The sequence below is a fragment of the Hemicordylus capensis genome, chromosome 1 (assembly GCF_027244095.1).
Source record: "Hemicordylus capensis ecotype Gifberg chromosome 1, rHemCap1.1.pri, whole genome shotgun sequence".
Taxonomy (NCBI): Eukaryota; Metazoa; Chordata; class Lepidosauria; order Squamata; family Cordylidae; genus Hemicordylus; species Hemicordylus capensis.
The window spans coordinates 233,315,318-233,342,328 of NC_069657.1; the positions used below are offsets into that span (position 1 = coordinate 233,315,318).

Genomic DNA, 27,011 nt, shown 5'->3' on the forward strand with positions numbered 1-27,011 from the left:
TGGATTATGTTTATACCTTGGCAGAGAGAGGCCTATTAGTCAATTAGATTTACAACTTTGCAGGATATGTCAAAAAGAAGTATGGCCTCAGAAGTGCATGTTTCTGCTGCGACAGATAAACTAGACTTGGAGTGCACAACAGGAAACTGCCCATCCAAGTTGCCAATGCTATATGGAGTCATGTGTACAACCTATGATTAACTGGAAGTGTTTTATTTGTTCATTGTGACAAAGTATCACCTGAAATGTTTCATCTCTGAACATACTCAAGGCTGCTTTTCTCTAAACAGCCAACATAGCTGAATCATTGAGGTCCATTGTGCTTATTAAGACTTTCCACAGTTATGCCTAGTCTTTTCATTCTAGTATTTCAGAAATATATTAATCTAGTTCTACACATTACAGCCTCTTCCCACCTCCATTTGATTACGGATACGTCTTTCTGTCCTGTGGCATGTACATGACTCTTCCCCAAGTTCCTTTTCTCTGATGAGATTTGTTCTAGGTTGCTGTCCATATACCTCACTAACACAGTCCAGCACCTTTCACTTCTTAGGTCTCAAAGGGGAGCCTTTCTTTGAGTATAATGAGAAAGGCTTCCCTTCAAGATACAAGAAGCGAATGGTGCTGGGCTATGATGTATACAAGTGCAGAAGGAGCTTTAAACATTTGGATTGTAAGGGAGCTGAGCAGTAAGCATTTGGAAGCGAGCTGCAAATCCTAAGTTACAGTCATATGACAGCACACTATATGGTTTAAGAGCATGCAATTACAAACTGTTCATATCAAAAGAAACACTAAGAGGGCAATTTCCTGACAATGTTCTTCCATAATGTATTCAGATACAAGCACACCAAAGTGAGGAGATGCCAGTGAGAGTGAGGTTATGGCATAAGGCTGTAGGTTGGGGGGTGGGGGGAGAGTAATGCTAAATGATCACTGCTATCAGGTTCCGTATTAATCAGGCCTGCTTGTATTTCCCCAATTGTGGAATTTGGTGTTCACTGTGTTTCTTAGAATATCAGGTTTCGTTAACAGGGAGTGGACCAGTTCAGACGATATCTTCCAGCCCACATGATTAAAAGGGAGACATGTCTAGTACACGCCTGTTATGTCCTGATGCCCTCCTGGAGTGGGTGTGTTGGGGGAGGGCTGTTCAGCTGAATGGCACCTCTACTCGTACCCCGAAAGGGGGTAAGATTTCAGGCTGGAGGAGGAAAAAAAAATTAAGTGGCAAAATGGCACCAAAAGTCTCTGTAGCGTGCTCCACGGGCCCCCAATTTGCCCAGGAATGTCCTTCAAAGAGTGAAATGCCCCTTCAAACCACGTGCGTGTGTGGGGGGGGATGTTTTTTTAAAATGAGTCACAAAATGGCTCCTTCTGCCACCTCTTCAGCTCTGTGTAACAAAATGGTGGCCAGAAATGACCTCCACGGTCACTTCCGGCCCTCTAGGAACCATGTACACATGAGCTTTAACTGCTTCACATCAACTGATACTGAAAAAGGGTGTCAATGAGGACCACCTCCCCCCCCCCGTGGATATGCAAATAGAAGTTCTGCTAATAGCAGTTCCACTATTAATAAGGTTCTCCTGTATTCTGCTACAATTATGAAGAAAGCAGAGAGATGATAAACTAAGTGCTGGTTTAATATATTTCACATCTTAAAATGTCTTCCATTGTTATTTTATATCCTTTGGGTTATAAATCATGAAGAAGTGCAATATATTAAAAGCAGAGCTTACCAGACCCTCTATAGGCCAGCTGAATTCTCCAATAAGGATCCGTAACAGTTAAGATACCAGTATGGCATATGGCAGGGCCCTCTTATCAGAATGGGAGCTGTCTTGTTGGAATGCCCTAAAGACCAGGAAGAAAAGTAAAGTCTCTTCATCTTCATGAAATGCCTCCTTCAAAGTTTAAAGGAAGAAGGCACTTGATACATTTTGGTGCAGCCTGCTAAGCCCTTCAGTCTGGGCAAGCTGCAGGTATTCATAATTAGCAGCTAAGAGTATCACTGTGAAAACTAGATTGCTGAATTCCTAAAAGGATTCTTTGAACTCAGAAATACATTTTGGTCCCAAAGTGCAAGATAATGTTTTCTCCTGTTGTATTCGGATTAAAAATCATCTGCAAAGTGCAGTATCAATTTTCTCAAGTGTTCTTTTGATTAAACCTGTACAAAGCTGCTTCTCAGGAAGCTGAACAAATAAGATTCAATATAGTCTGTGCTATATGATGAAACTGGTCAAGTACTTGTAACTTGTCATGCTACAATTACTTCGTACTAAGTGAAACTGAACCTAATAATAATGGTTTAAATGATTTACTTAGTATATTTGTACACTGCCTCAAACTCACATCTCTGGGCAGTTTACAACAAATATGAACAACCTGCTCCACACAATCACCACTATCTCGACTAGAGCCATTCCTAGTTTATTTTATTTAACATATTTATGTACCACCCTATATAAAATCTCAGAGTAGTTTACAATCTAAACAAACAGTAGCTAAAACCCAAAGGTCATATAAAACAGATTAAGATTACTGTAAATAAAACTTAAAAACATCATAAACTAAGAGCCTGATGAAACAAGTATGTTTTCAAAAGTCATTTAAACACAACCAGAGAAGGGATTCTAATTTCATTTGGGCGTGTGTTAGCGAGCTAGTGGCAACCACAACTGGACCTCCTCCAATGATTTTAATAGGCAATGAGGTTCATGAAGAAGTAGGTGCTCTCTTATATAACATGGGCCCAAGCCATTCAGGGCTTTATAGGTAATAAACAGCACTTTGTATTTTGCCCCCAAACCAATTGGCAGCCACTTCTTTTAGAATAGAAGTAGTGTGGTCTCTATGGGTGGCCTTGGAGACAGTGTTCCCTCTAACAGGGATTCCCAAATGTTGTTGACTAAAACTCCTATAATCCTCAAGCAAAGGCTAATGCAGCTGGGGAGGCTGGGCGTTGTAGTCAACAATACCTGGGAATCCTTGTTAGAGGGAACACTGCCTGGAGACCAACCTGGCTGCCACATTCTACACCAGCTGCAGTTTCCAAACTACCTACAAAGGTAGCCCAATGTAGAGTGCACTGCAGTAGTCAAGCCTGGATGTTACCAGCACATGCACCACTGTTTTAAGGTCATTTGTCTCGAGAAGTGGGCATAGCTGGTGTATCAGCCAAAGTTAGGGATCATACGTTTGTCTCTTTTTCTGATTTGGAGGAAACATCTTTATCAATCTCTTTAGCAGGATCTCTTTCAGTTTAGATTGCAGTTCCATCACCACCATGATTTTCTGAAGAACCTTCTGTCTCTACATCTATCTATTATATTAATTCTCCTGGGTGTGCCTTGGAATGTGCGTCCCAGAGCCCAGCTGATTGGCTGGGCAGCAGACGCACCTAACTGGCTGAGGCGCATCCAGGAGGATTGGTTGCCACGGTAGCAGCCCGGCCATGGAGGCCAGAGGTGGTGGGCCCAGCCTGGCTGCAGAGGCAAGGCTCAGGAGGGGGGAAAGAAAGCGGGTGGCAGAAGTGGCAGCGGGGAGGAGAAGTGGCTGGGCCCGGAAGCAGATACTGGGGCAGAAGAGGGGGGGGGGGAAGAGGTAACCGCCAGCCCCAAAGAGCACAAAGATTCTCTGTGCAGGGTCGGCTAGTTTCCAAGAATTAGTCCTATGGTACTCTCAAAGATACAATTGCCAAGCACATTGTCTTTTGCCACCAGGATTAGTAATATTCAACAGGAAATGGGGGCTGGGAGAGACAAAGATATTGAATATTTACATTATTTAAATTCTGACCTATCGCTAGTGCTCGGAGTATGTTACAGAAATTAATAGAAGGGTCTATATTTCACAATCATCATAGACAGACTGAGGAAACACCAAGAGTAGTGATGAGGGAATAGAGATTTTAGAACATCTATTTTTCCCCATCCCCTATTTGTACAGAGCAGGTTCAGTCACTGTTGATCTAGCATTAGAAAATGGTTAGTGTTTTGGATTGTCTCCCTACCTACTAAGAAAACATGTAAAATATGCTATGCATGCTTTTCTAATGCAGAAAAAAGAGCAAGGTAACAATAGATGTTTAAGTATTTTCTGACTTGAGATGAATAGTTTTTATAACAAGAGTCTGTTTAAGATAAAGATAAAGCAAATGTAGTTCAAAAGAGATGGTTATCCATCTATCTATCAGATTTATACACCGCCCCAAACTTCAGTCTCTGAGTGGTTAACAGTAACTCCGAGATATTCAGGGCAGGTTTCTTCAAATGAGGTCTAATACATTGGTTTGAGCTTTGCAATACTGATTGCCAAATCAATTACAGCACTTTCATACAAGAATCAATTCAGGTCATATACTGGAACAAGGTCAGATGCCATCTAAGATTTTAACTTTCATCTTTGTGTTGCCTCAGTATAGTGATATTGGACATAAGCGACTAAATAAGACTTCCATCTTATTTGTTTGTTATTTCTCTGCGCAAACTGCCCTGAGCCATATTTGGAAAGGCAGTATAGACATTGAATGAATGAATGAATGAATGAGTACTCAACTTTACTGTGGTCTGCAACCAATATTAACAGCACCCTTGGATTAAGACATCTTAAAACAAAGTCTCAATACAATTATGCATAAATATGAATAAAACAGTATAAGAAAAATGGAGAACAGTTCTTAATTCATCCAATGGGAAATTCTACAAATTATAGCACAAAACCATGCAACTTTGTATGTTATATCATTATTATGATCAGATAGCAACCAGGCAATATAGAACTCATCTGAACATCTAGGAAATTTTCCTTTCAGAGGAATTATTAGCTTTCTCTGTGCATCTTGATATAACTGACAGTATAGAAACATATCCTCAATAGATTCTGAATCAGCACCACATGGGCATTTTTGTTCTCCATAGGGATTTTTAGCTATCTCCCTTCCAAAACTGCTGAGGGAAGGGCATCAGATCTTGCTCACACAAATGTTCTCCTATGTGATGGAGTTACAAGAGATGCGAAGTAATTAGCCAATCTACTCCCCCGGTTTTGGTGCAAACTCTTACAGCATTCAGGAATCCATGCTACATTGCTCTATCTACCTACTGTACATCTGTTAGTCATTGCTTAACCACTGACTTTAAACTTCTCTATACCTACATTAACTTGAAATGATAAATTAAAATCAATGGTACTAAATTTTGTATTTATCGTTTGTTTCCAAGAAGAGTTAAACTCATCTTTTAGTATTAAAGCAACCAACACCACGAGATGTAACTTCACTTTAAGCCAATAATTATGTGAACAGATACACATTCAAATCTCAATTTTACCCATACCAGTCTCCAACCATAAAAGGAATTAGAGGTTCCCCTTGCCACCTGTAGAATCACCCTTAAAAATTTCATTTGAACAGCTTCAATTGGACTATAATTATTGTAAGGCCTGAGTTGTGCCCCATATAATATTTGGGAAATAACTTTGAACTCAAAATGTTTAAGGGCTGCAGGAACATCTATATTTATAAAACACTTAAGTGGTACATGGCAAGCTCCACCCCCACCAAGCCCGCCCCCACTGCAGCAGGTGCCTGGAGGAGGGAGAAGGAGGAGACACAGAAAGGAAGCAGCAATGGTAGTGACAGAAAATAAAGGGCCGGTCAACTGCCGCTGCTGCTCCTTCTGTTGGGAGGAGGCGGCAGGGAAGAAGTAAGCTTTTCGCTGCCCGTAGGGAAAAAAGATTTGCTGCCCTGGCTCAAGGGCTTGAGGCGGAGGAAAGTTAAATCTTATTTTTTTTAACCTTTAGAAACCACCGCTGTGCAGCAGGATGGTGATGGTGGGGATGCAGCCAGTGCAGCGTGGCACTGGGAACGGAGAGGGGAGACAACGGCGGAGATGATGGTGGAGAAAGTTCCTTCCATGGGCCCACCTGCTGCTCAAATGTCAGGTCAGGCCATTTTCAGCTCATTTGGGGTCTCGGCACATACTGAAAGTGGCCCAACCTTACATTTGGGTGGCAGGCAGGCCCACAGAAAGAGCTTGAACCTCACTGAACTCGGGCCCTGAGAGGAGGAAGAGGTAGTGATGAGCAGGAGCGGGGCTTAGGTGAGGGTGGGGAGGTTTCTGAAATGAGGGGGCTGTGGTGATGGTGGGAGGCGACAAGAACAATCTACTAGCGTGCAGTTGCTGTATGCTGGTCAAACTAGTTAACGTTATAATATTTCTGTATAGCAGATGCACTCCTTGATGCAGATTGAGTAATATATTCTTTAAGCACACGTCTACTACTAGAAGCTTGTAACACATAGGAACATAGGAAACTGCCATATACTGAGTCAGACCATTGGTCTATCTAGCTCAGTATTGTCTTCACAGACTGGCAGCGGTTTCTCCAAGGTTGCAGGCAGCAATCTCTCTCAGCCCTATCTTGGAGAAGCCAGGGAGGGAACTTGAAACCTTCTGCTCTTCCCAGAGCGGCTTCATCCCTGAGGGGAATATCTTGCAGTGCTTACACATCAAGTCTCCCATTCAGATGCAACCAGGGCAGACCCTGCTTAGCTATGGGGACAAGTCATGCTTGCTACCACAAGACCAGCTCTCCTCGAGAACACTATTCCCAAATATTTATACACCTTAAACTGCTCAATCTCATGACCATTTATTCACAACCTCCTCTTCTGTTCTTTTGTTTTGTTGCACGAAAGCCATAATTTTGATTTTTGGATGATTTATCTGCAAACCCTATTCAAACCCTATATTTGGCGAGTATCTGCAGGGCCCTCTTAAGCCCTATAACAATTAGTGACAAAACTGCCACATTGCCCGCATAAAACAAGTCTGAAATATTTCTTTGAGCTAGTTTTGGAGGGTGCAAGTCTAAATTGTCCAGTTGGTTCACTAGGGGGAGAGAGAGAGAGAGTGTGTGTGTGTGTGTCCTCATCCCCATGGATCTATGGACCAGATGTCCTTGCAATTCCTGAATTATTAAAATACATTGATCTATCACAGTCTCCTCAAATCCCCCTTCCAATACTGCCTTTTGTAATACTATCATCTTCTCGGAGCTTCAGATTCAAGCTTTGGGCAATATACCTTCTTCAAATGTAGCTGACTTAACTCTGGACTCAGTGATCACCTTCTGGCCAGTATCCCACCATAAACCTCTCCATCTTCCTAATAATTTCTTGAGAGGTTATTACATAATCTACTGTGCTTAATCTCTTGCCACTCCAAAAGGTGTAGTCTGCAGAATAATCAGTTTACACAGAGCCATTAAGTATATATAAATCTAAACAATTTGCAACTTGCCAAAGACATATACTCACAAAACTGCAGACCATATAGGGATATGCCCAAACCAGTTCAGCACCTTTTTAGCTAACTGTCAAACCAGTTTGGGTGCCCACATCCAAACTGGTTCACCAGGGATTGGTTCCTTTAAAAACCAGGTAAGCAGGTCCTTCTCTGCTGCCCCAGTTCATAGTTGCTTTTCCAGGCGTGGTGCTCGTGGTCCAAAAGGTGGCATGCACACGCGACATCAGCACACACATGGTCTCCCAGCACGGTGTTGCTGACCATGTACACACATTATCATGTGTGGACACAGCACGCAGGCTGCTGGGAGCAGCGCTGCAGCTGCACATGGCCTTCTGGACAGCGAGCACCGTGCCCAGAAAAGCGGTGAGGGGCAGCAGAGCAGGTAAGGACCTGCTTACCTTGTATTAAAAGTAGCCAATTCCTGCCCTGCCCACGGCTGCCTGAGCTAGTTCGGGCACATCCCTAAAAAAACCATGTTCTTGGCAGCACACTTTAGTGAAATCTGTTTTCAAATCATCCAGTGGCTGAGAACAATACCTGTCATAAGGTTTCATTATTAGGTCCTAATCTCACATTAAAATAACCATCTATGATAATTTGAGTCCTTGGATTAACGATACACTGTTCTATTATATATCTTTTAAATTTAGTCCACATTTCTTTAATTTGTGTTTTTATTCATACTATACAGTATATGGACATTAACAAGCAGAAGCTCACAACCTGATAATTTAACAAATGCCGCTAACGCTATTTTATCACCATCACTGGTAAAGAGGTAGAATTGTATAGGCAATTTGCCTATTAAACACTCCCACTTGTTGTCTTCCTTGCTTTCTTCTCGATTACCATTTTCTTCCATAAAACAATCTAGCAATTTTCTAATTCCATTTAGCTTTCCTTCAATAAAGTGAAATGTTTCAAATAAATTTATAATTGTCTTACAATTGAATAGACAATGTTCTGCTATGAATTTGCGTTAAATGTTAAACGGTCAGATATTTCCATTTGCCCTCCCTCCTTAGGGCAGCTTTCTTGTTGTTCATCATCAGTTCTTAGTATTAAGAACTGATATTAGCATCCTGACTATTAAAGAAGATTTCAGACCCCAAGGCAGTGTATTTGTTAGATGTTGCAGGAGTATCTGTAACTTCATCTAGCTCTTTCCCAAACAAAAGCTGGTCTATCTTGAGTCATTTTCCAGCTTTTAGCAATCCTTGCTCAGGAGAAATATGTAATCTCTTTTTACTTTTATTCCCTTTAGTAAATTAGCTAATAAGCAACAACCTAGAGTTTTAAATAAAAGATTGTCCGTGGAAGACTGAAGAGCTTAATCACAGCTGCTTTAAAATACCTCTCACTCTTCCATTATCAGAGTTGTACATCAACATCCTCCAAGAACTTTATTGTGAACTCCACAAATAATATCTTTCTAGTCCAATTTTAAACACCAGAGACCTCCGATTTATAATTATTCCAAAAATCCAATATTTCCAAAACAAGGGGATTAAAAATCATTTAAAACATTAGAAGTATACTCCTTTCTTTCCCTTTATAACTGAGGGCATTCACAGCCACTTTAACAAGGAGGAGAGCAGGTCCATTCCTGCTCCTCCTCCGCTTGCCACCACTGCCATACCCGCGGCGCTCCCCCCAACTATCAGTGAGTGCCGGACCGGTGGCACTCTTGCCCAGCTGCCCCTGCGCAGTGCTGGCACACACATGGCCTCCTTCCTTTAAAAAATCCTACTAGTTAGTGCAATTATCTCTCTAAAAGCTTTCATTCTAATCATGTCTACACATTGCCCCTGTGTATTTTGCAATTTTCACAGTCAAGTCAAATCTTTCTTACCAAGAACTGCTGAGGGGAAAAAATCCACTACTGTTTTTCCATGAAAATTAATGAGTATATACGACAAATAGTATTAATGTGCCACATGAAAATATAGTTACATGGTGTAAGCTTTTAAATAATCTTGTACTAGGAAACTTTAAAACATCGACTATGGGCCATTTCAGACATCAAGTGCAACCTCCGTTTCTTTAAAGTAAACTAGGTTACTTTTATTGTCTGAACCCACACAATGGCACTAACCAAGATCTGGATCTGGCATGCGTGCCTTGGTTAAGCTTAACCATTAATCATAGTTGCATCTAAACACACCCTCAAATGAAACCGCAGATTGTTTCTCTAACTCCACCCTCCAAAGGCTGCCAGAAATGCTAGCCCAGAGCAGCTGTGAAACACAGCCACTCTAGGCTGCAATAGCCTCTCACTGGTAACAGCTATATACATAGGAAGCTGCCATATACTGAGTCAGGCCCTTCGTCCATCTAGCTCAGTATTATCTACACAGACTGGCAGCGGCTTCTCCAAGGTTGCAGGCAGAAATCTCTCTCAGCCCTATCCTGGAGATGCCAGGGAGGGAACCTGGAACCTAGATACTCTTCCCAGAGCAGCTCCATTCCCCAAGGGGAACATCTCACAATGCCCACACATCCAGTCTCCCATTCACATGCAACCATGTGAATAACCAGTACCCAGAGTACCCAGAATGTTGGGGGCAATATGCTAAATCATTGTAAACCGCTTAGAGAGCTTCGGCTATAAAGCGGTATATAAATGTAAGTGCTATTGCTATTGCTAACCTCTGTTAACTTGGCAAAAAGGCACCTTTTAACTCCTATTCAATTTTTAGATTTTTTAAAAATTTTCTTTGCACTTTCACAGATTTTCTTAATGTTATTCCTTTTAATTTTTCTTACTTATGTTAGTTCTCTTCATTTTTTAATTTCTCTTTTGTTCTCTCGGGCCCCCTGGCGAATGGTTATTGTTGGTGGTGCCTTTTTTTACTGATGGGAGAAATGGACAGATTATTTCAACTGTGACTGGCTCTGGGAATTATAGTGGGAGGAGGAAGGTTTGTTCTTATAAGGAGGGAAATTCCTGCCACTCGAGGCAGGCTCTCTCCTTTGTCCCTTCTTCCTCTCCTTCCGGTCTTAGTGATCGGATTGTAGCCACCCATGGTCTCAGGATGCTGCTGTTCAATGCCAGATCTGTCTGTAATAAATCATCTTCCATTTTTGATCTTCTTCTAGATGAACAGGCAGATTTGGCTTGCATCACTGAGACCTGGTTAGATCCAGATGGGGGTGTTTCCCTCACTGAGATGTGTCCACCTGGCTTCTCTGTGTTTCATCATCCCCGAGGATATGGTTGGGGGGAGGGGTGATTTTTAAAGAAGATCTTATGTTGATCAGGCGCCCCACCCCACAAGTGATGGGATGTGAATGTCTTTCTGTAAGTCTGGGTCGACGTGACAAACTTGGGCTTCTCCTGGTTTATCGACCTCCTCGTTGTCCATCTGTTGCCCTTTCCAAGCTCCTTGATTTGGTTTCAGGGCTTGTGATTATGACTCCTAGACTTATGGTTCTGGGGGATTTCAATCTTCCGGCTCCTGATGGGGGTTCGATGGTCCGGGAGTTCATGAGCTCTATGGCTACGATAGGCTTATCTCAGATCATTTTGGGCCTTACTCATGTGGGTGGACATACCTTGGACTTGGTTGATTTATTGGAGCAGTGGCAGGCAGATCTGGTCATGGGAAACATTGCCATCTCTCCCTGCCATGGTCCAATCATTTTCTGGTTAATATGCAGATTGTAGCAGCCTCCTGTCTCCACCGGGACAGCATTACAACACGGATGGTCCACCCCAGGCGCCTTATGGATCCTGTCAGATTCCAGAAGGCTCTTGGGGACATTCCTTACAATCTGGTGGGTGTTTCTCTGACCCAGCTCGTGAAATCTTCGAACATCGAGGCCATGAAAGCGTTAGATGAAATTGCTCCCAAGCGCCCTCTTAAGGTGCATGGATCCCAGCTCCCTTGGTTTTCTACGGAGCTCAGAGAGATGAAGCAAACCAAAAGACGCTTGGAACGTCGTCGGAAGAAAACTGGTGCCGAAGTTGACCGAATGTGATTACTTACTTATATTCAGGAATATTCTAGGACGATAAGAGTGGCGAAATCTCACTATTTCTCCGCTCTTATCACATCAGCTGACTCTCGTCCAGCAGCCTTATTTCTGATTACCCGCTCCCTTCTTAGGAAAGTGGATCCAGTAGATATTCAATCTAGCCACTGTGATCAATTTGCTCAATTCTTTGCTGATAGTCACCCACCTTCGGCTAGAGTTGGACTCTACTTCTACAGGATCAGATCAAATAGAGGAGATTCCACCCTGTGACATTACATGGGACACCTTTGAGTTGGTCGAGGACATGGACACAATTCTTTCGGGTATGGGTGCGGCAACATGTTGCTTGGACCCTTGCCCCTCCTGGCTGGTTAGAACAGCCAGTGAGAATGTTAATTCTTGGCTACGGGATTTGGTGAACTCCTCATTACGTGAGGGTTTCATGCCAGCAGCACTTAAAGAGGCGATAATTCGCCCTCACTTGAAGAAACCCTCCCTGGACCCTGAGGTGCTTGACAACTATAGGCCGATCTCCAATCTCCCTTTTTAGCAAAGGTGTTAGAGAGGGTCGTATGTGCCCTGCTTGAGAGGGTTTTAGAAGAAACTAATTATCTTAATTCTTATCAGTCGGGCTTCACTTCAGGCCTCGGCATAGCACAGAGACAGCACTGGTCACTCTGGTAGATGACCTTCTTTGGGACCTTGCCGAGGGTAGTGTCCCTCTCTTGGTCCTTTTAGATCTCTCAGCGGCCTTTGACACTATTGATCATGCTATCCTCCTTGACTATCTGCGTGGGTTGGGTATTGGGGGCACTGTCTTACAGTGGTTCCGTTCTTACCTTAGCAGGCGTGTCCAGTCGGTATGCATTGAGGACAGGTGCTCTGACCCATGGCAACTCCTTTATGGAGTTCCCCAGGATTCAGTTCTTGCCCCTGTCCTTTTTAACATCTATATGAAGCTGCTGGGTCAGGTCATTTTCCATTTTGGGGTGAGATTTCATCAATACGCTGATGATACTCAGCTATATATTACCATCCCAGACCATTTTGGAGACGCTGTTTCTGTGCTTACTCTATGCCTGGAAGCTATTAAGATCTGGATGAATCAAAACAAGCTCAGACTGAATCCTACTAAGACTAAATTACTTTTATTCAGTCCTCGTAATGGCCAATAGCTGGATGTGAACCTTGTTTTAGATGGGGTGGCGCTGCCCTCAAAAGAGCTTGTTCGTGATTTGGGGGTCCTTTTGGACTCGCGCCTCCTGCTTGAGCAGCAGGTGAAAGCTGCAGCCAGAAGTGCTTCTGCCCAGCTTCATCAGGTTTGTCAATTACGCCCTTAACTTGATCGGCAGGCATAAGTGACAGTGACCCATGCCCTTGTTATCTCCCACCTAGATTATTATTTAGCGTTACCTTTGAGGACGATTGGGAAGCTGCAGTGGGTCTAGAATGCAGTGGCTCACCTACTCATGGGTGCCAGATAATATGGCAGGGTAACACCTCTCCTACAGTCATTGCACTGGTTGCCTATTCGGTTCTGAGCTCAATCTAAGGTCCTGGTTCTGACCTTCAAAGCCTTGCGGAGCCTGGCGCCTGTCTACCTACAGACCCGCCTCTCCCATCCAGTTACATCCCGTCCGGTTAGATCATCTCAGATGGCCCTTCTGTCAGTCCCTGATTTCGGTTGCTGCCCCATTCCTTTACAACTCTCTCCCCCTACAGATCCGGCTAGCCCCTTCCTTACCTATCTTCAATCGCTACTGAAGACTTTTCTTTTTTGCCAGGCTTTTACCCTGTAGTTTATTTTTCTGTACTTTGGTAGTTATTTTAGATTTTAATTTAGAATGTAATTTTTAATGTTGCTTGTTTGCATGTTGTTGTGCACCGCCCGGAGTCTTCGGAGTGGGCGGTATATTAAATGTCTTAAATAAATAAATGTGATTCTCTTTATTTAGCAGGCGGAGAGTAACTGGCCCTATCCACCCCCAGCACAGTACCTCCAGTGGCTGTTGCTGGTGTCTATATTATTTTTCTTTTAGATTGCGAGCCCTTTGGGGACAGGGATCCATCTTATTTATTTATTATTTCTCTGGGTAAACCGCCCTGAGCCATTTTTGGGAGGGCGGTATAGAAATCAAATAAATAATAATAATAATATAACAAAAACCTGACTTCTACTTGAAGTAGCAAACTAGCATAGATAGGAACTCAAGAAGTATTAAACACTTTTACTTACCACCATATTATAAGCATCAGGAACTTCAATTTCAAACTGAAATGTTCCATTTTGATAATAACCTTCATCTGTTAAAATGAAATATATAAAATATATAACATGAAATATATAATATATTAAAAAAATGCAACATCACAGAAAAGTTGTTGCTGTCTCCCCTAAGCTGAGATCATGAACATTTTTGACAACTAGCATGTGCCAGACTCTGACTAGAAGTTTAATGTAACCCTATTTATTTATTTAATTTATATTTCTGTACCACTTGTTAGATATATAATCTCTAAGTGCTGTACATAATCCAAATCACAATATAAAAAACCAGAACAAAACACAATTTCACAGAACAAGAACAATTCACAGAACAAAACACAATTTCACAAAATAACCCAATTGAACAATTTAAAATTTGTTTTAATTAAAAGCCTGAGAAAACAGGTGTGATTTAAGAGTCTTTTTAAAAGCAATCAAGATATGGAGAAGCTCTTATTTTGACAGGGAGTGAATTCCAAAGCCTTGGGGCAGCCACAGAGAAGGCCTGGCCCCGAGTCACCACCAGCCGAGCCGGTGGCAACTGTAACCGAACCTGCCCAGATGAGCTTAATAGGTGGCAGGGTTCATGACAGGTGAGGCACTATCTTAAGTACCCTGGACCTAAGCAGTCAAAGGCTTTATAGGTAATAACCATCACTTTGGATGGGGAGGTCTAGAAATGTAATAAATAATAAATATTGGCTGCCAGTGCAAAGTCAGTGTTATATGGTCTCTCCGGGCTGTCCCAGAGACCAGTTTGGCTGCCGCATTCTGTACCAGTTGCAGTTTCTGGACTAGGTACAAAGGCAGCCCACGTAGAGTACATTGCAGTAGTCAAGCCCGGAATCAAGAGTACATTACAGTAGGCAAGCATATGTACTACTGTTTTAAGACACACACTTCCAGGAAAGGGCATAGCTGATGTATCAGCCAAAGCTGATAAAACATGTTCCTGGCCACTGCCTCAACCTGAGAAACTAGGGATGGGCCTGGACCGGTCCGGAGGCCATTGAAATATCCTCCGGACCGGTCTGGACCTGGGCGGTCCGGTTCGGGTGGGGGGGGGTACCTTTAAGAGCGGTGGGAGGGTTTACTTACCCCTCCCACCGCTTTCCCGCTCTTTCGCCGTAATTGCCAGAGTAATTGGGGCGGCAGGATACCTCCCTGCCGCCCCTTCCCCGACGTTGCTGGGAGTTTTCCCAGCAACGTCGGGGAAGGGGCGGCAGGGAGGTATCCTGCCGCCCCAATTACTCTGGCAATTACGTCGAAAGAGCGGGAAAGCGGCGGGAGGGGTAAGTAAACCCTCCCACCGCTCTTAAAGGTACCCCCCCACCCCAGTGTCGGACCGCAGTTGGCGGTTCCGTGCACACCCCTATGAGAAACCAGAGAGAGTTTTGGATCTAGGAGCACACCCAAGAGACATACCACACCATATGTATAACTTTCTGTGATCTCACAGGAGTTTAGCCAGTGGAGCAGCAGGAGAAAGCAACAGGCAGTTTATTGCCCATCACAGAGGAGGTGGCTCAATGTGACTTGCTGATACATCAATTTTCACTTTATTTAATTTATGTATTTAAAATATTTCTACCGTGCCCAGAATGTGCATCTCTGGGAGGTTTACAATTAAAGCCATTAAAAACATTTAAACCCAGTATTAAAGATTTTAAAACCATAAATCTAATTAAAAGCCTGGGTGAATAAATGTGTCTTCAATGCCTTTTTAAAAGTTGCCAGAGATGGGGAGGCTATTATTTCAACAGAGAGCACATTCTAAAGTCCAGGGGCAACAGCAGAGAAGGCCCGTTCCCGAGAAGCCACCAAATGAGTTTGCGGCAACCGCAAACGAACCTCTCCAGAGTATCTTAACAGGTGGTGGGGCTCATGGCAAAAAAGACGTTCTCTTAAATATCCAGGGCCTAAGCTGTTTAGGGCATATGTAAAATATAAAAAATTTTGGGCAGCTCCAGATCAACATTTTGCTTGCACAAGTGGAGGGGCATGATCCCCCTACACAACCCTTCTACTGCTTCTGAGGTCTCCCAAAGATATACCCCTGAGATTTGGTGGACTCTCAGGGACCCATGTTCAAGTAGCATTGAGGCAGGTATCAGTGAAAATCATCCCTTTCCCTTTGCACAAGCAGAATGGTAATTTGGATGCTACCTACAGATCATCATCAGAGCAAAGACAGCTTGCACGACCGGCATTATTGTGTGTGCAGATGAGAACAGGTGTGTTTGGTGTGCTACCTCCACTGATCTCTCTCAAATGAGTCAACATCTCAATGGCTTTCAACTCAGGTACTCTGGCATTTCTTAGATAATCAGGGGTTCCAGGGGAGTAGCATGCTTGGCAGCGGCCCAGAGACAGACTGTTGCTCACCCACATTAGCAATGACCCCTTTATTGGATTCATGCGGACGCAGGGAGTGTAGAAAACAGTGGGAAGCAAGGAAATGCAGCCCCTCACCCACTCCCAGCCAGAACTTTTTTCATTGACTGGGAGCAGGCAAGGGGCCCCACCTCACATTCCCAGCCAGCCAGTGCTTTGTTTGTCAGCTGGGCGTGGGAGGAGAGTAAGAGAGCATCATGGCCGCCAGACCCCGGTAGCCCAGAGGCATTTGTGCCCCCTTGTTCAATAGTGGCTACGCCACTGAGGGGTTCCTCAACACTAAGATTAGTAATGAGACAAGCTTTCCTGAAAGACAGCTTGCTCACTGCTATCTCACTTTGCAATGCACATCTGCAGGAAAATGCTCTAGGTTTCACTCTCAGGACTGACCAATGCTCCAAATGAACTGAGTGTTTTGTGGCAGATATCTTCAAAAGACAAGATGTAGAAAGATTCTGTTAAGATAAAATCTGAATGTCACTGTCACCTCATAAGAGCTGAATTACACGGAAGTAACACAAACAGACTTAGAACCACCACCCACATGGGTGGAATAATGCACCCTGGTCACATGTCTCTAGTCAGATTTGTTTGTTCTGCCATATGTAATAAGAAGCATATCTATTTAGTACTGTTCGCTAAATAGTTTGTTTTTAAAAAATAAAACTGAATGGGATTGATATATCAGCAAGTCACATTGATCCACCTCCTCTGTGATGGGCTGTTGCTTCCTCTTGCTGCTTCACTGGTTGAACTGCTGTGATGTCACAGAATGTTCATACATTTTCCAGCTGACAAGGTGGAAGATGGGAATTGTAAAATGCATCTACTGGGAGAGAAGTATTTTGTTAGCAGAATAGTTTATAGTCTTTCTTTGGACAGAACAGCTGTCTCTTATTGGTGGCAGCTTATGAACAAATATGTAAAGTGGGGAGAAAGCACTGTCAAGACTGTACTCTAGGAAGGAAGGGGAAAATAGAGAAAATAAGGGAGACAAGAAGAAGCACAGATGAAGGAAAGAGAACACATCAGGAAATAGGCTGAGAAGCCAAGAAGTAGAGGTAAGGAGGCAGGGAGTTAAAGGCCGGTATGTCAAAATGGGGTCATGAGCTTTTGGCAGGATGGAAATGGCCAGACATGGGGAGGTTTGGAGACAGAAGAATTAGGGGCTAAGAGGCCAAATGAGTAATCTACTGATCCAGAATAACCACCTACTGGATCTACTGATCCAGAATAACCACATGTGAACAATGTACTGGTTTGTTGCAGAGGTTCATCAGTTTTTATGGGCAGTATTTTAAATATATAAATTTTGAGAAGTAGACCTGTAATATAGTGTAGAGGTTGTTCACACAAGGTTATGAGGTCGTTCACATGACAGGGCAGGTGGGGGGGGAGGCTAGTTACATTCACCTCCCCCCCCCAGATGAGTGACTGGAGGTTTCTGGGAAGTGCAGACCACGCTCTCAGATGAACAGTGCCATTTGGCATAGCGCGCAGTTCCGGAGGCAACTGTGAGGCTCGCATGATGCATTGGGCGATTCCCCCAGGCGCCTGTCTCTAGGCACACACCTCTGTGACCGGTGGGGCTAAACATAGCCCCAGTAAACAGACGATTCAGTAGCCCAGGTTAAGGGAGAGATTGTAACCTCTGGTTACAACCGGGCTAAAAAGCTGGGCTAGGAAGCACTGCCCCACTAGGATCAGGCCCAATTCTGGAAGTTCTCACGTGCAGCTTAAACCAGGCTGGGCATCCCTAGCCTGGGTTAGGCTGCACATGAGAACAGCCTAAATATGACAACCCCCATGTCTGTATTTCACTTTATGACCCACCCTGCATAATAAAGACTGAAGAGGAAAAATTGAGCAAGAACTAAATTAAGATTTATATTGCAAATCAAGCTTCATTGATATTTCTTACTCTGACGACATCTAGTGGCTTCATTGATGCAATACCAAAAGTCTAAACTTGTTACTAGTGAAAAATACAGTCATCCCTCACAAACCATGGGTTTCCCCAATCATGTTTTTAAGTATCCACGACTGGGAAACTGTAGCAGGTCTCGCCAAAAGCGGCCCGAGTATCTGTGGCTTAGCCTGATTTTTTTGGCAAGGGAGTTTGCTGGTTAGGGGGTGATTGGGGGGCTCCCCTTCACTCCTCTTATTGGCTCATGGTGATTTTTTTTCTATTTTTAGTGTATTTTGCAATCCTTTTGCGACTACAGTTCCCCTAACCCTGTTTGCCATTGATTTCAATGGCCCGCCAACCACAAATTTGCCAAGTGCAAGATTTCCTTGGAACGGAACCCCTGCAGGTGGTGAGGGATGACTGTACATTCGGTCTCTTATACACTCCAAAAGCATGACACTCATCTAAAGGAATTATTCACCTAAAGGGATTATTCAAATGAAGCAACTACATTGCCATGATAGCAATGAACAGGCTGCTCACCTGTAACATTTGGTGAGCCAGTATCATTCACAACATCAGCTTTTCACCTGTGCAATAGTCCCTACAGAAGGATTTCAAGCTCCTCAAAGTGCTCTGTGGTGCTGCCCTTCGTGCGCAGAGCACACTCAGTATCTTTGGCAGCAGAGCGCTACATAGCTCACTTCTTGAACAGCTGCTGAGCAGAATGGGTAGGCATGTACATCTGAAAGGTGGGGAGGCTGTGAATGATACTTGATTACCAAAAGATAAAAGATTAAAAGTGGATAACCTGTTTATCTTAGTGGTGATCTGGTATCCTTCACAAAGTGGGTGATTAACGAGCTCTCCTAGAAGGAGGTGCATCTCAGGATGTGAAGTTACAGTACTTTATTAAGCACTGCCTGCCCAAAGAGAGCCTCAGCCACTGAATGGATGTCCAAGGTGTAATGTTTTACAAAGGGCAAGTTGGAAGACCAGGTAGCGGCTTTACAAATCCCAGCAAAGTCAATTCCAGACAGCAGAGGTGGCTTTAGCTCTTGACGAATGGGCCTTAACAGTGGTAGGAGGTTTTATCACCACCCATTTGTTGTAACAGGTGACAATAAGCTGTACCAACCATTCCAAAAGTCTCTTCTGAAGACACAGGTTGGCCTTTGTTAGTACATTCAAACATTATGAATAGCCCAGTGGACTTTCTGAAGTCCTTGGTCTTGTCCGGATAGAAGAGGAACGCCCTCCGAATGTTCAAGGAGTGGAGGAAACATTCTGGGTGCATTAAAAAAGGTAGGAAGGACGATGACCTGGTTAATGTGGACATCCAATACAACTGTGGGCAAGAAGACTGGGTCAGTTCTCATAACAACGTTATTTGGAAAGAAGATGGTAAAGGGAGTATCAGCCCTTAGGGCTGTTAGTTCACTAACCGTCCTAGCTGTAGTTATAGCAATTAAGAAAGCTCTTTTAAAGGAGAGCAACTTAATAGGGGCTGAGGATAACAGCTCAAAAGGGGGTTCTGTGAGGATCGAGAGGACTAAAGACAGATTCCAGGGCTCATTTGGCTTTTTTACCAGAGGGTAGAGGTTGTTAAGCCCTTTCAAAAAGCTTTTACAGTTGGAGTGGGAAAAGAAGGTTTTTGTGTCCAAGACTGAGTGGACTGCCGATAGGGCTGACACATGGGACCTTGATGGATGAGTTAGAAAGGCTCATATGATAAATATAGGAAGACTTGGCATACAGAGGCCTTAGTCTGTTCAAACCCCTTCGCCTTAGTGTAGTTCACAAGTCTCTATTTAGGAAAATAGGAAGCTGCCATATACCAAATCAGACCAATGGTTCATCTAGCTCAGTATTGTCTACACAGACTGGCAGTGGCTTCTCCAAGGCTGCAGGCAGGCGTCTCTCTCAGCCCTATCTGGAGATGCCAGGGAGTGAACTTGGAACCTTATGCATTTCCCAGAGTGGTCCCATCCCCTAAGGAGAATATCTTACAGTGCTCACACATGTAGTCTCCCACTCATATGCAACCAGGGCAGACCCTGCTTAGCTATGGGGACAAGTCATTCTTGCTACCACAAGACCAGCTCTCCTGGTTTTATAGGTGTAGTTACGTCTAATGGAAGCTTTTTGGCCATGAAGCAAGATGTTGTCTAGAAGTTACATTTCCAAGCCAGTCATGTTTAGTGTTCTCAGGCTGTGATGACAGAACCATCCACAGTTCTGAGAGAGGAGATTGGGACGCTGTTGGAGGTGGCAATGGAGGCCAGGGGACAGCCCCTAGAGGGAGAACTACAGCTGTCTCTGCTACTACAGCATCTAGACGATCCAGTCTCCTCTCTGGACAAAGCCTTACTTGCCACTCAGTACAATACTCAGTAAGAGTATTATGCACTTTGTTTTGTGCTATAGAACTTTGCTTACAACTCTGGATAAAAGTGGAAAGTGTGGGAAGAGGTAGTATTAGTTGAGAATTCTAGGGGATTTGGAAGGTGTCTAGAGAGCAGAAGAGGGGGGTATTTCTTGCTGAGATGTGTTGCAAAGAGGTCCACTTGGGGAGTCCCCCAGCATAGGAAGAGATCGGAGAGCACGTCTGGGTTCATTTCCCATTCGTGTTGACAGGAGAGGTTTGTATTTCTGCTGACTTTGTCCACTAGCATGTCGATGCCCTTTGTGTGAAGGGCTAGAGGGTATATCTGATAGTTTATGAACCAGTCCCAAAGCTGAATTGATAGGCTGCAAAGAGAGGAGACTGTGCCTCACTGGCAGATGATGTATAAAATAGTGGTGATGTTGTTTGGGAGAACTTTGACTGTGCTGCCACTCAGGATGGGGAAAAAGGACTTCAGGGCCAAAAGTACTGCCAGGAGTTCTAGAAAATTTGTGTGGAGTGACAACTGAGGCCTTGTGCATGAAGTCCTGAACAATGGGTGCCCAAACCTTTTAATGAAGTATCCATAGTCATGGTTACCATTGGGGTAGGTGGGTGAAAAGGCATGCCCATCATAAGGTTTTGAGGCAGAGTCCACCAGGTGAGGGAGTCTAATACTATCTGTGACAGTAGGAGTTGCATTCATGGCTGTCCGCATTCAGTTTGAACTTTGAGAAGAACCACAATTGAAGGCGCCACATACATAGTCTGGAGTAGTGAACAGTCACTGTGCAGGAAGCCATGAGACCCAAGAAGCTCTGGATGGATTGTGGCCTCCTGGACAGTGTTGAATCTGAAGGTTTGAATCACATGTAAGTTTAAGTGTCTTCTCTCTTCCAGTAGGAAGGCATGCTTCATACTTGCATCCAAAACTGTGCCTATATATGATAGGGATTTCTGTGGAACTAGGACAGATTTTTCGCAATTCACTTCCATGCTAAGGTTTTCCAGAAGGCTGAGCACAGACAGGATCTGAGTGGCAAGGTTTTGTACAGCAAGGAGATCGGACAATTGTCTAGATATAAGTAGATTGAAATGCCCTCTGTTCCGAGATGTGCAATAATTGTGCTCACACATTTTGTGAAGATGTGAGGAGCTGTGGAGAGACCAAAAGTGAGGATTGTATATTGGAAGATTAGATTCCACACAGAGAACCGTAGGAATTTCCTGTGTTTTGGTTGAATTCCCACGTGGAAATAGGCATCTTTAAGGTTTAGCATGGCTAGCCATTCTTCTTCCACCAAGAGGGAGGAGCTGTTGAAGAGTAAGCATACAGAACTTCCTCGTGTGGATGAAATCATTAAGGGAGCATAGATCTTGTATGGAAGAAGACCACCATCCCTTTTTGGCACCTGGAAGTACCTTGAATAAAACCCTGCCCGTTGGTGCTTATGCAAAAAAGGTTCTATCACCCCCCTTGGACAATAGTTCTTGAACTTCTGTTAGTAACCTATGAATTGAGAGGGTGTGTTTTATTCCCAGAAAAGGGGAAGTTGCATGGGAATCTATGACATAGCAAGTAGAGACTCTTAGCAACCCAGGTGTTGGATGTGATAAGATGGCAAGTTGAAAGGAAAGGGGGTGTCACAGCCCGAGAGATAGGCCCGAGAGAGGTCCGCAAGGCTGGGGATGTTGATGTCAAGGTTGGCATCAAGGAAATCTTTAAATGTTTAGATAGAGAATAATCCTCCTCTCAATGTTTGTGTTTTTTATTACGTCTATGTCCATCCTTGGAGACATCTTTAGGTTTCTTAAAGGAGGTTTGAACAACAGCAGATAGGGAGGTCCCTGAAGTTAAGGCCAACTTTGACAGCACCAATGTCAGTGTTGGTGATAACAAGGAACACAGCATTTGGAGTCGATAGGTATAGAGCCTGTTTGTAAATTACAACCTCAGTTGTAATTCCCTGCTTTTCCAAGTTTGTTTGGAAAAGGAGCAGCAAATTTTACGTGTACTTATTGTGGCCTTCCCCGAGGCAAAGCAGATATTTTGTGCTTGTCAGAAGAGGGAAGGGTCCTGTGGCAAGAAGAGTACCACTTGAAGGTCTTTTTTGAGTCCATTAGAAACAAAACCAAAACGTGAAGCAAAGAGAAATCAGAAACAGTCCGAAGTGTCAAGCTAACCAATGAAGCAAACTGTAATTTTTCTCTTTTAGGAACCAAGACAAGGAGCAAATCCCAAGGGAAGTGTTCAATGGTGGTCGAGAAGGAACTGAGCTAAGTAATGCTCTGCTGCCGAAGATACCACGCGCACTCTGCTGACAAAGGGCAGAGCCTCAGAGCATTTCAAAGAGCTTGAAATCCTTCCACAGGGTCTACTGTGCAGGCGCAAAGCCCATATTGTGAAGAATCACCACTAAGATATTTCAAGCTACAGAGAATTATTTTTGGTGCTTGCTATTTTCTCTAGCACAACTGATTCAATAAAGTACATTATCGGAAATTGGATCTTCCCTAACTGGGTGATCAAAGGTCCGTGGGATCAAATTACATGTTCTCCATAAGCTAAAGAACACATTGTGTATTTCTTTCATCCAAAAAACCAAAAAACCACACAATCAAAATAGGCTATAGAAATGAAAACTACCAAATTCATCTGGAAAATTATTTCCAGATGAATCACTAATGCATTTGTGCAGCATTTTTCAAAGTGGTCTGCAAATACTTTCCCAATATTTGCCGACCATGCTTTGACACCCAGGATATTTTCCTGCATGACACATTTTGTATTACCAGCCCTGCAAGAATTCTTGTGTGATGAGTTCCTCCCTCCTCCCAGGCACCAGTATACAATACTATGAGAGCTTTCATAATGAAAAGCTTCTGTGTGTGCTGTACATCTTCACGCCACTTCCTCTACCTGCTGCGTTGCTTCTTCAGTTGCCACTGCCCAGATTGCCCGATCAACTTATCTGCAAATCTGTGTGTCGCCTCTTCTATTTGGTATGTGCTGTTTCGCTTGCTCAATTTGGGGGAGTTGCTCAATTTGGGGGAGTTGGCAGGGCTTTTTTAAAAAAAAACAACACATTTAATTTTACTACTGATGGCAGATCACCCTAAGCATGCAAAAACTGAATGCTCAGAAAGTTGCCCATAGTGTATGAGTGAAATGTTGAATTAATTTTGGGGTGACTGGTGAAGGAGGTACACTGCTTCCCCCCCCTTAAGTGAATTTAATGCTGCCTTCTTGTGCAAAAAAGTTATGTGCTTTGATGTGTTAAGTGGTCTGTGGGGACCCCAAGCAACTTTCAAGCAGTCTCTGGAAAATAAAACCTTTGAAGATCACGGTATTAATACTTTAACTTCTGCTATGTTTTATAGTTAAATATTTATTTACGTAATGCAATAAACCAAGCAGCACAGCAGGACTAATGTTTTCATTTAGAGTGTCTTGTATAGCATCGTATAACTAACTTTCAATGAAGAAAATTGTTTTATCAAAACATTGTGGAAGAACTGATTGTTTATATCAAGTATCCTACATCAAGCAGTTAAAGCCAACGAATATCCACCTAGTCAACTAAATGGCAATGCAGCACATAGCTACTTAAATATCACTTAGTGATCCTATCAACTAGAAAGTGAAGTTGGGTGCAGAATGTAAGCCTAAATCACTATATACTAGGGATGTGCAGAATGTTCTGACTCGAAATGGGCCGTTTCAAGTGTTTTGGGCTGAAACAAAGCCCCCTTCAAACCAAGGAACAACTGGCTTGACTGATTGTTCAGAGGGAATGTTCCAGGCATTTGTGTTCCATACTGAGCTTGTAACACAAATCCTGTTTAATGCACATTCTTACTACATATAGAATCATGGGTTCTGTACACAAGAAGTATGAAGTGTAAGTCTCACCTTTTGAAAAGAAGTTTGACCATTTTAAAGCTAGCAAAATATTAACAAATCATACTACCTCAAAATGCAATTTTAACATAGCTAATAATCAATTCATAGCTAACAATCAATTCAATTCTTCAAATAATGCCTGTAGCACATCGGAATGAGAACAGATAGCTTTTCTTGGGTGGTGGCACAAATTTCTCCAGGATGACTTAAAAGTGGAGATGGACGTTGGTCCATTTACCACCCTCCTTTGTGTGCACCTCTACCAGCCAACACAAGTCCATAATCCAGAGATTTACTTTAATGAAGGTTAAAAATTTGCATATCCCCACACAGCCTTTATACTTTTTTTCCTTTTTTTTGAACAGCAAATGTTATGCCATATTAGAAACTGCTTTTGAAACTCCCCAAAGCTTCTAAACTAGTTTGCCCTGGAGCAAGGATGGCTGCTGTTTCAGAGACACATACGGTTGAGAACAAAAGCAGTGAGTGTGCAAATAATATATCTTCAATAAGATATCAAAATAGGCGCAAACAGCAGCATATCCAGATATGTTTTGAGCAAAAAAAAAAAAAAAAAAAGTTCTTCCGAGAATATATTTCAGTCTTTTAACTATCAAAACTTAAACCATCAAATCAAACTCTTTCTGCCTGCTTAACTGTTGTATTTCTTTTCCATTGATCACTTCTGAAAGTAGGGTGTGGACTAGGGATGGGCCCGGACTGGTCCGGGGGCCATTGTAAAGGCCTCCGGATTGTCCGGACCTGGGCAGTTTGGTTCGGGTGGAGGGAGTAGCTTTAAGAGAGGCGGGAGGGTTTACTTACCCCTCCCACCGCTTTCCCGCTCTGGCGCCGTAATTGCAAGAGTAATTGGGGCGGCAGGATACCTCCCTGCCGCCCCTTCCCCGCTGTTACTGTAAAAAAACTCCCAGTAGTCCTTTGCGCGCGCGCACGTCACAGAGACGTGAAGCAAAGGACTACTGGGAGTTTTTTACAGTAACAGCGGGGAAGGGGTGGCAGGGAGCTATCCTGCCGCCCCAATTACTCTTGCAATGACAGCGCCAGAGCGGGAAAGCTGCGGGAGGGGTAAGTAAACCCTCCCGCCGCTCTTAAAGCTACCCCCCACCCCAGTGCCGGACCGCAGTTGGCGGTTCCATGCACACCCCTAGTGTGGACATATCCATATCTCTCTCTCTCTCTCTCTCTCTCTCACACACACACACACACACACACACACACACCCCTCATAAACATGCCACATGCACTGAATGCTTAGAGTCACACTTAAGGTTAACATCATAATTTCAAATACATATTTTAAAACCTTACCTGGGTTTACAGTTAGGTGAAAGTAATGGAGTTTATTTGGGTCAGGAAAGTTCACTTCACATGTACCTGAAAACAAATATTAAAATCAGAATACATGTATTGGTTTTCCTTAGCTTCCTTACTAATATGCATCAGAAAATATAGCCATGTGTTAGAAAATGATGTCACAACATAAATGCCGTGCACTGCTATCTATTTTAGGGGAGAGAGAAAGAATATATGAAGCTGCTTGGGCCTCACTCACTCATTGACTGACATGAAATCACTCACTCATTGACTGACATGAAAGTACCTGAAACTACATAAGCTAGAAACATGCCATTTTTGCAGGTAGATTCCAGATCTTGCCCAGACCACCAAAAAACAACCACCAACCAAACAAGCAAAAACCCAAACCCTGGAAAAATTCATTACTTTCCTGGAAAAACTCTCCATTGGAAAGCACAGGGAATGAGACATAGAAATAGCAAAAGACTAGAGTCACAGAGACATAAGAAGTTCAGATGTTAGCAACATCCAAGCTCTCCTTGCCTGACATGAAACTCCCAGACATGAAACTCCCAGACTGAACCATGAAAGATAGAAGCAGGCCTTTTTTCAAGGTAGGTTTGCCCAGTCTACAAAAAATAAATCCATAATCCCAGAAAAATTCATTAATGCCCCAGAAAATTGGGCAGCATAGGCCATGATAACTCATAGAGGTAGAAAAATAAAAGTCACAGCAACATAACATGTTAATATGTTTGCAAACTGGAAGTCATTTGTGTGTGTGTGTGTGTTCAAAAATATATGTTTATTGTTGATTAACACAATAGAAATGCATAAGGACAAGATCCTTCCACTTTCTTCAACTATTCAGATATTCTTGGAAAGGTAAGGAAGTAAAAGTGCCAGTTATAAAATATTAGTAATGGAATATTTGGCAGCGTTGGATTGGCTGCTGCTGAGATGGTATCAGGTGTTATCCTTAAAGCTGAGGCCACCTCAACTGTGTAAGATGTCCCAAGTGTATATTATCCAGAAGTTACTCTTGCTGTATCAGATAGCATCTCTGTTGCAATAACTGATGTCAGATAGTCCACGTTAATCTCTGTTGAACTAACTGGCTATTGGTTGTTCTTTTTTAAAAAAAACAAAAAACGAGTGCAGTTTCGTGATTACAAAAACCATGTACCAAGGTCGTTTGTTGTTTTACCTATGTATTAGATAATGCATCCTGATCACTTGCATCATGACAGAATCTGCAGAATCTGCTATCTTACCTTTCCAATAACATCGGAGAAGCTGAAGAAGGCAGAAGCCGAAATGTCTGGTGCATAATTTCTGTTAAGTTGATAAATTTATAATTATTCTTGTTTATTAACAGCATCCTTTTGAAATCCAGGTAATACTTGTATGGTGTGCTGTTTGAATATTTAAAAACTTGTCTGCTTCTTCAAAAAGTAAATATGCCAACAAAACCCTTTACTGCAAGCTTCATATCTGAAAGTGTACTTGCATCAAACATTTGAAGTTCCACCTACATA

At 43.1% G+C, this 27,011-nt stretch overlaps 1 protein-coding gene across 3 annotated transcripts in view; it reads right to left on the reverse strand.

The window, feature by feature from the left end:
* UBE2F (ubiquitin conjugating enzyme E2 F (putative)) overlaps positions 1-27,011 on the reverse strand; it is a 78,166-nt gene that overhangs the window by 46,200 nt on the left and 4,955 nt on the right. For all 3 annotated transcript variants that reach the window (XM_053283297.1, XM_053283298.1, XM_053283296.1), the window contains exons 4-5: positions 25,486-25,551; positions 13,537-13,604 (exon numbers count right to left, since the gene is read on the reverse strand). In XM_053283297.1, coding sequence (XP_053139272.1) covers positions 13,537-13,604; positions 25,486-25,551 — 134 coding nt within the window. The remainder of the gene's footprint in view (positions 1-13,536; positions 13,605-25,485; positions 25,552-27,011) is intronic.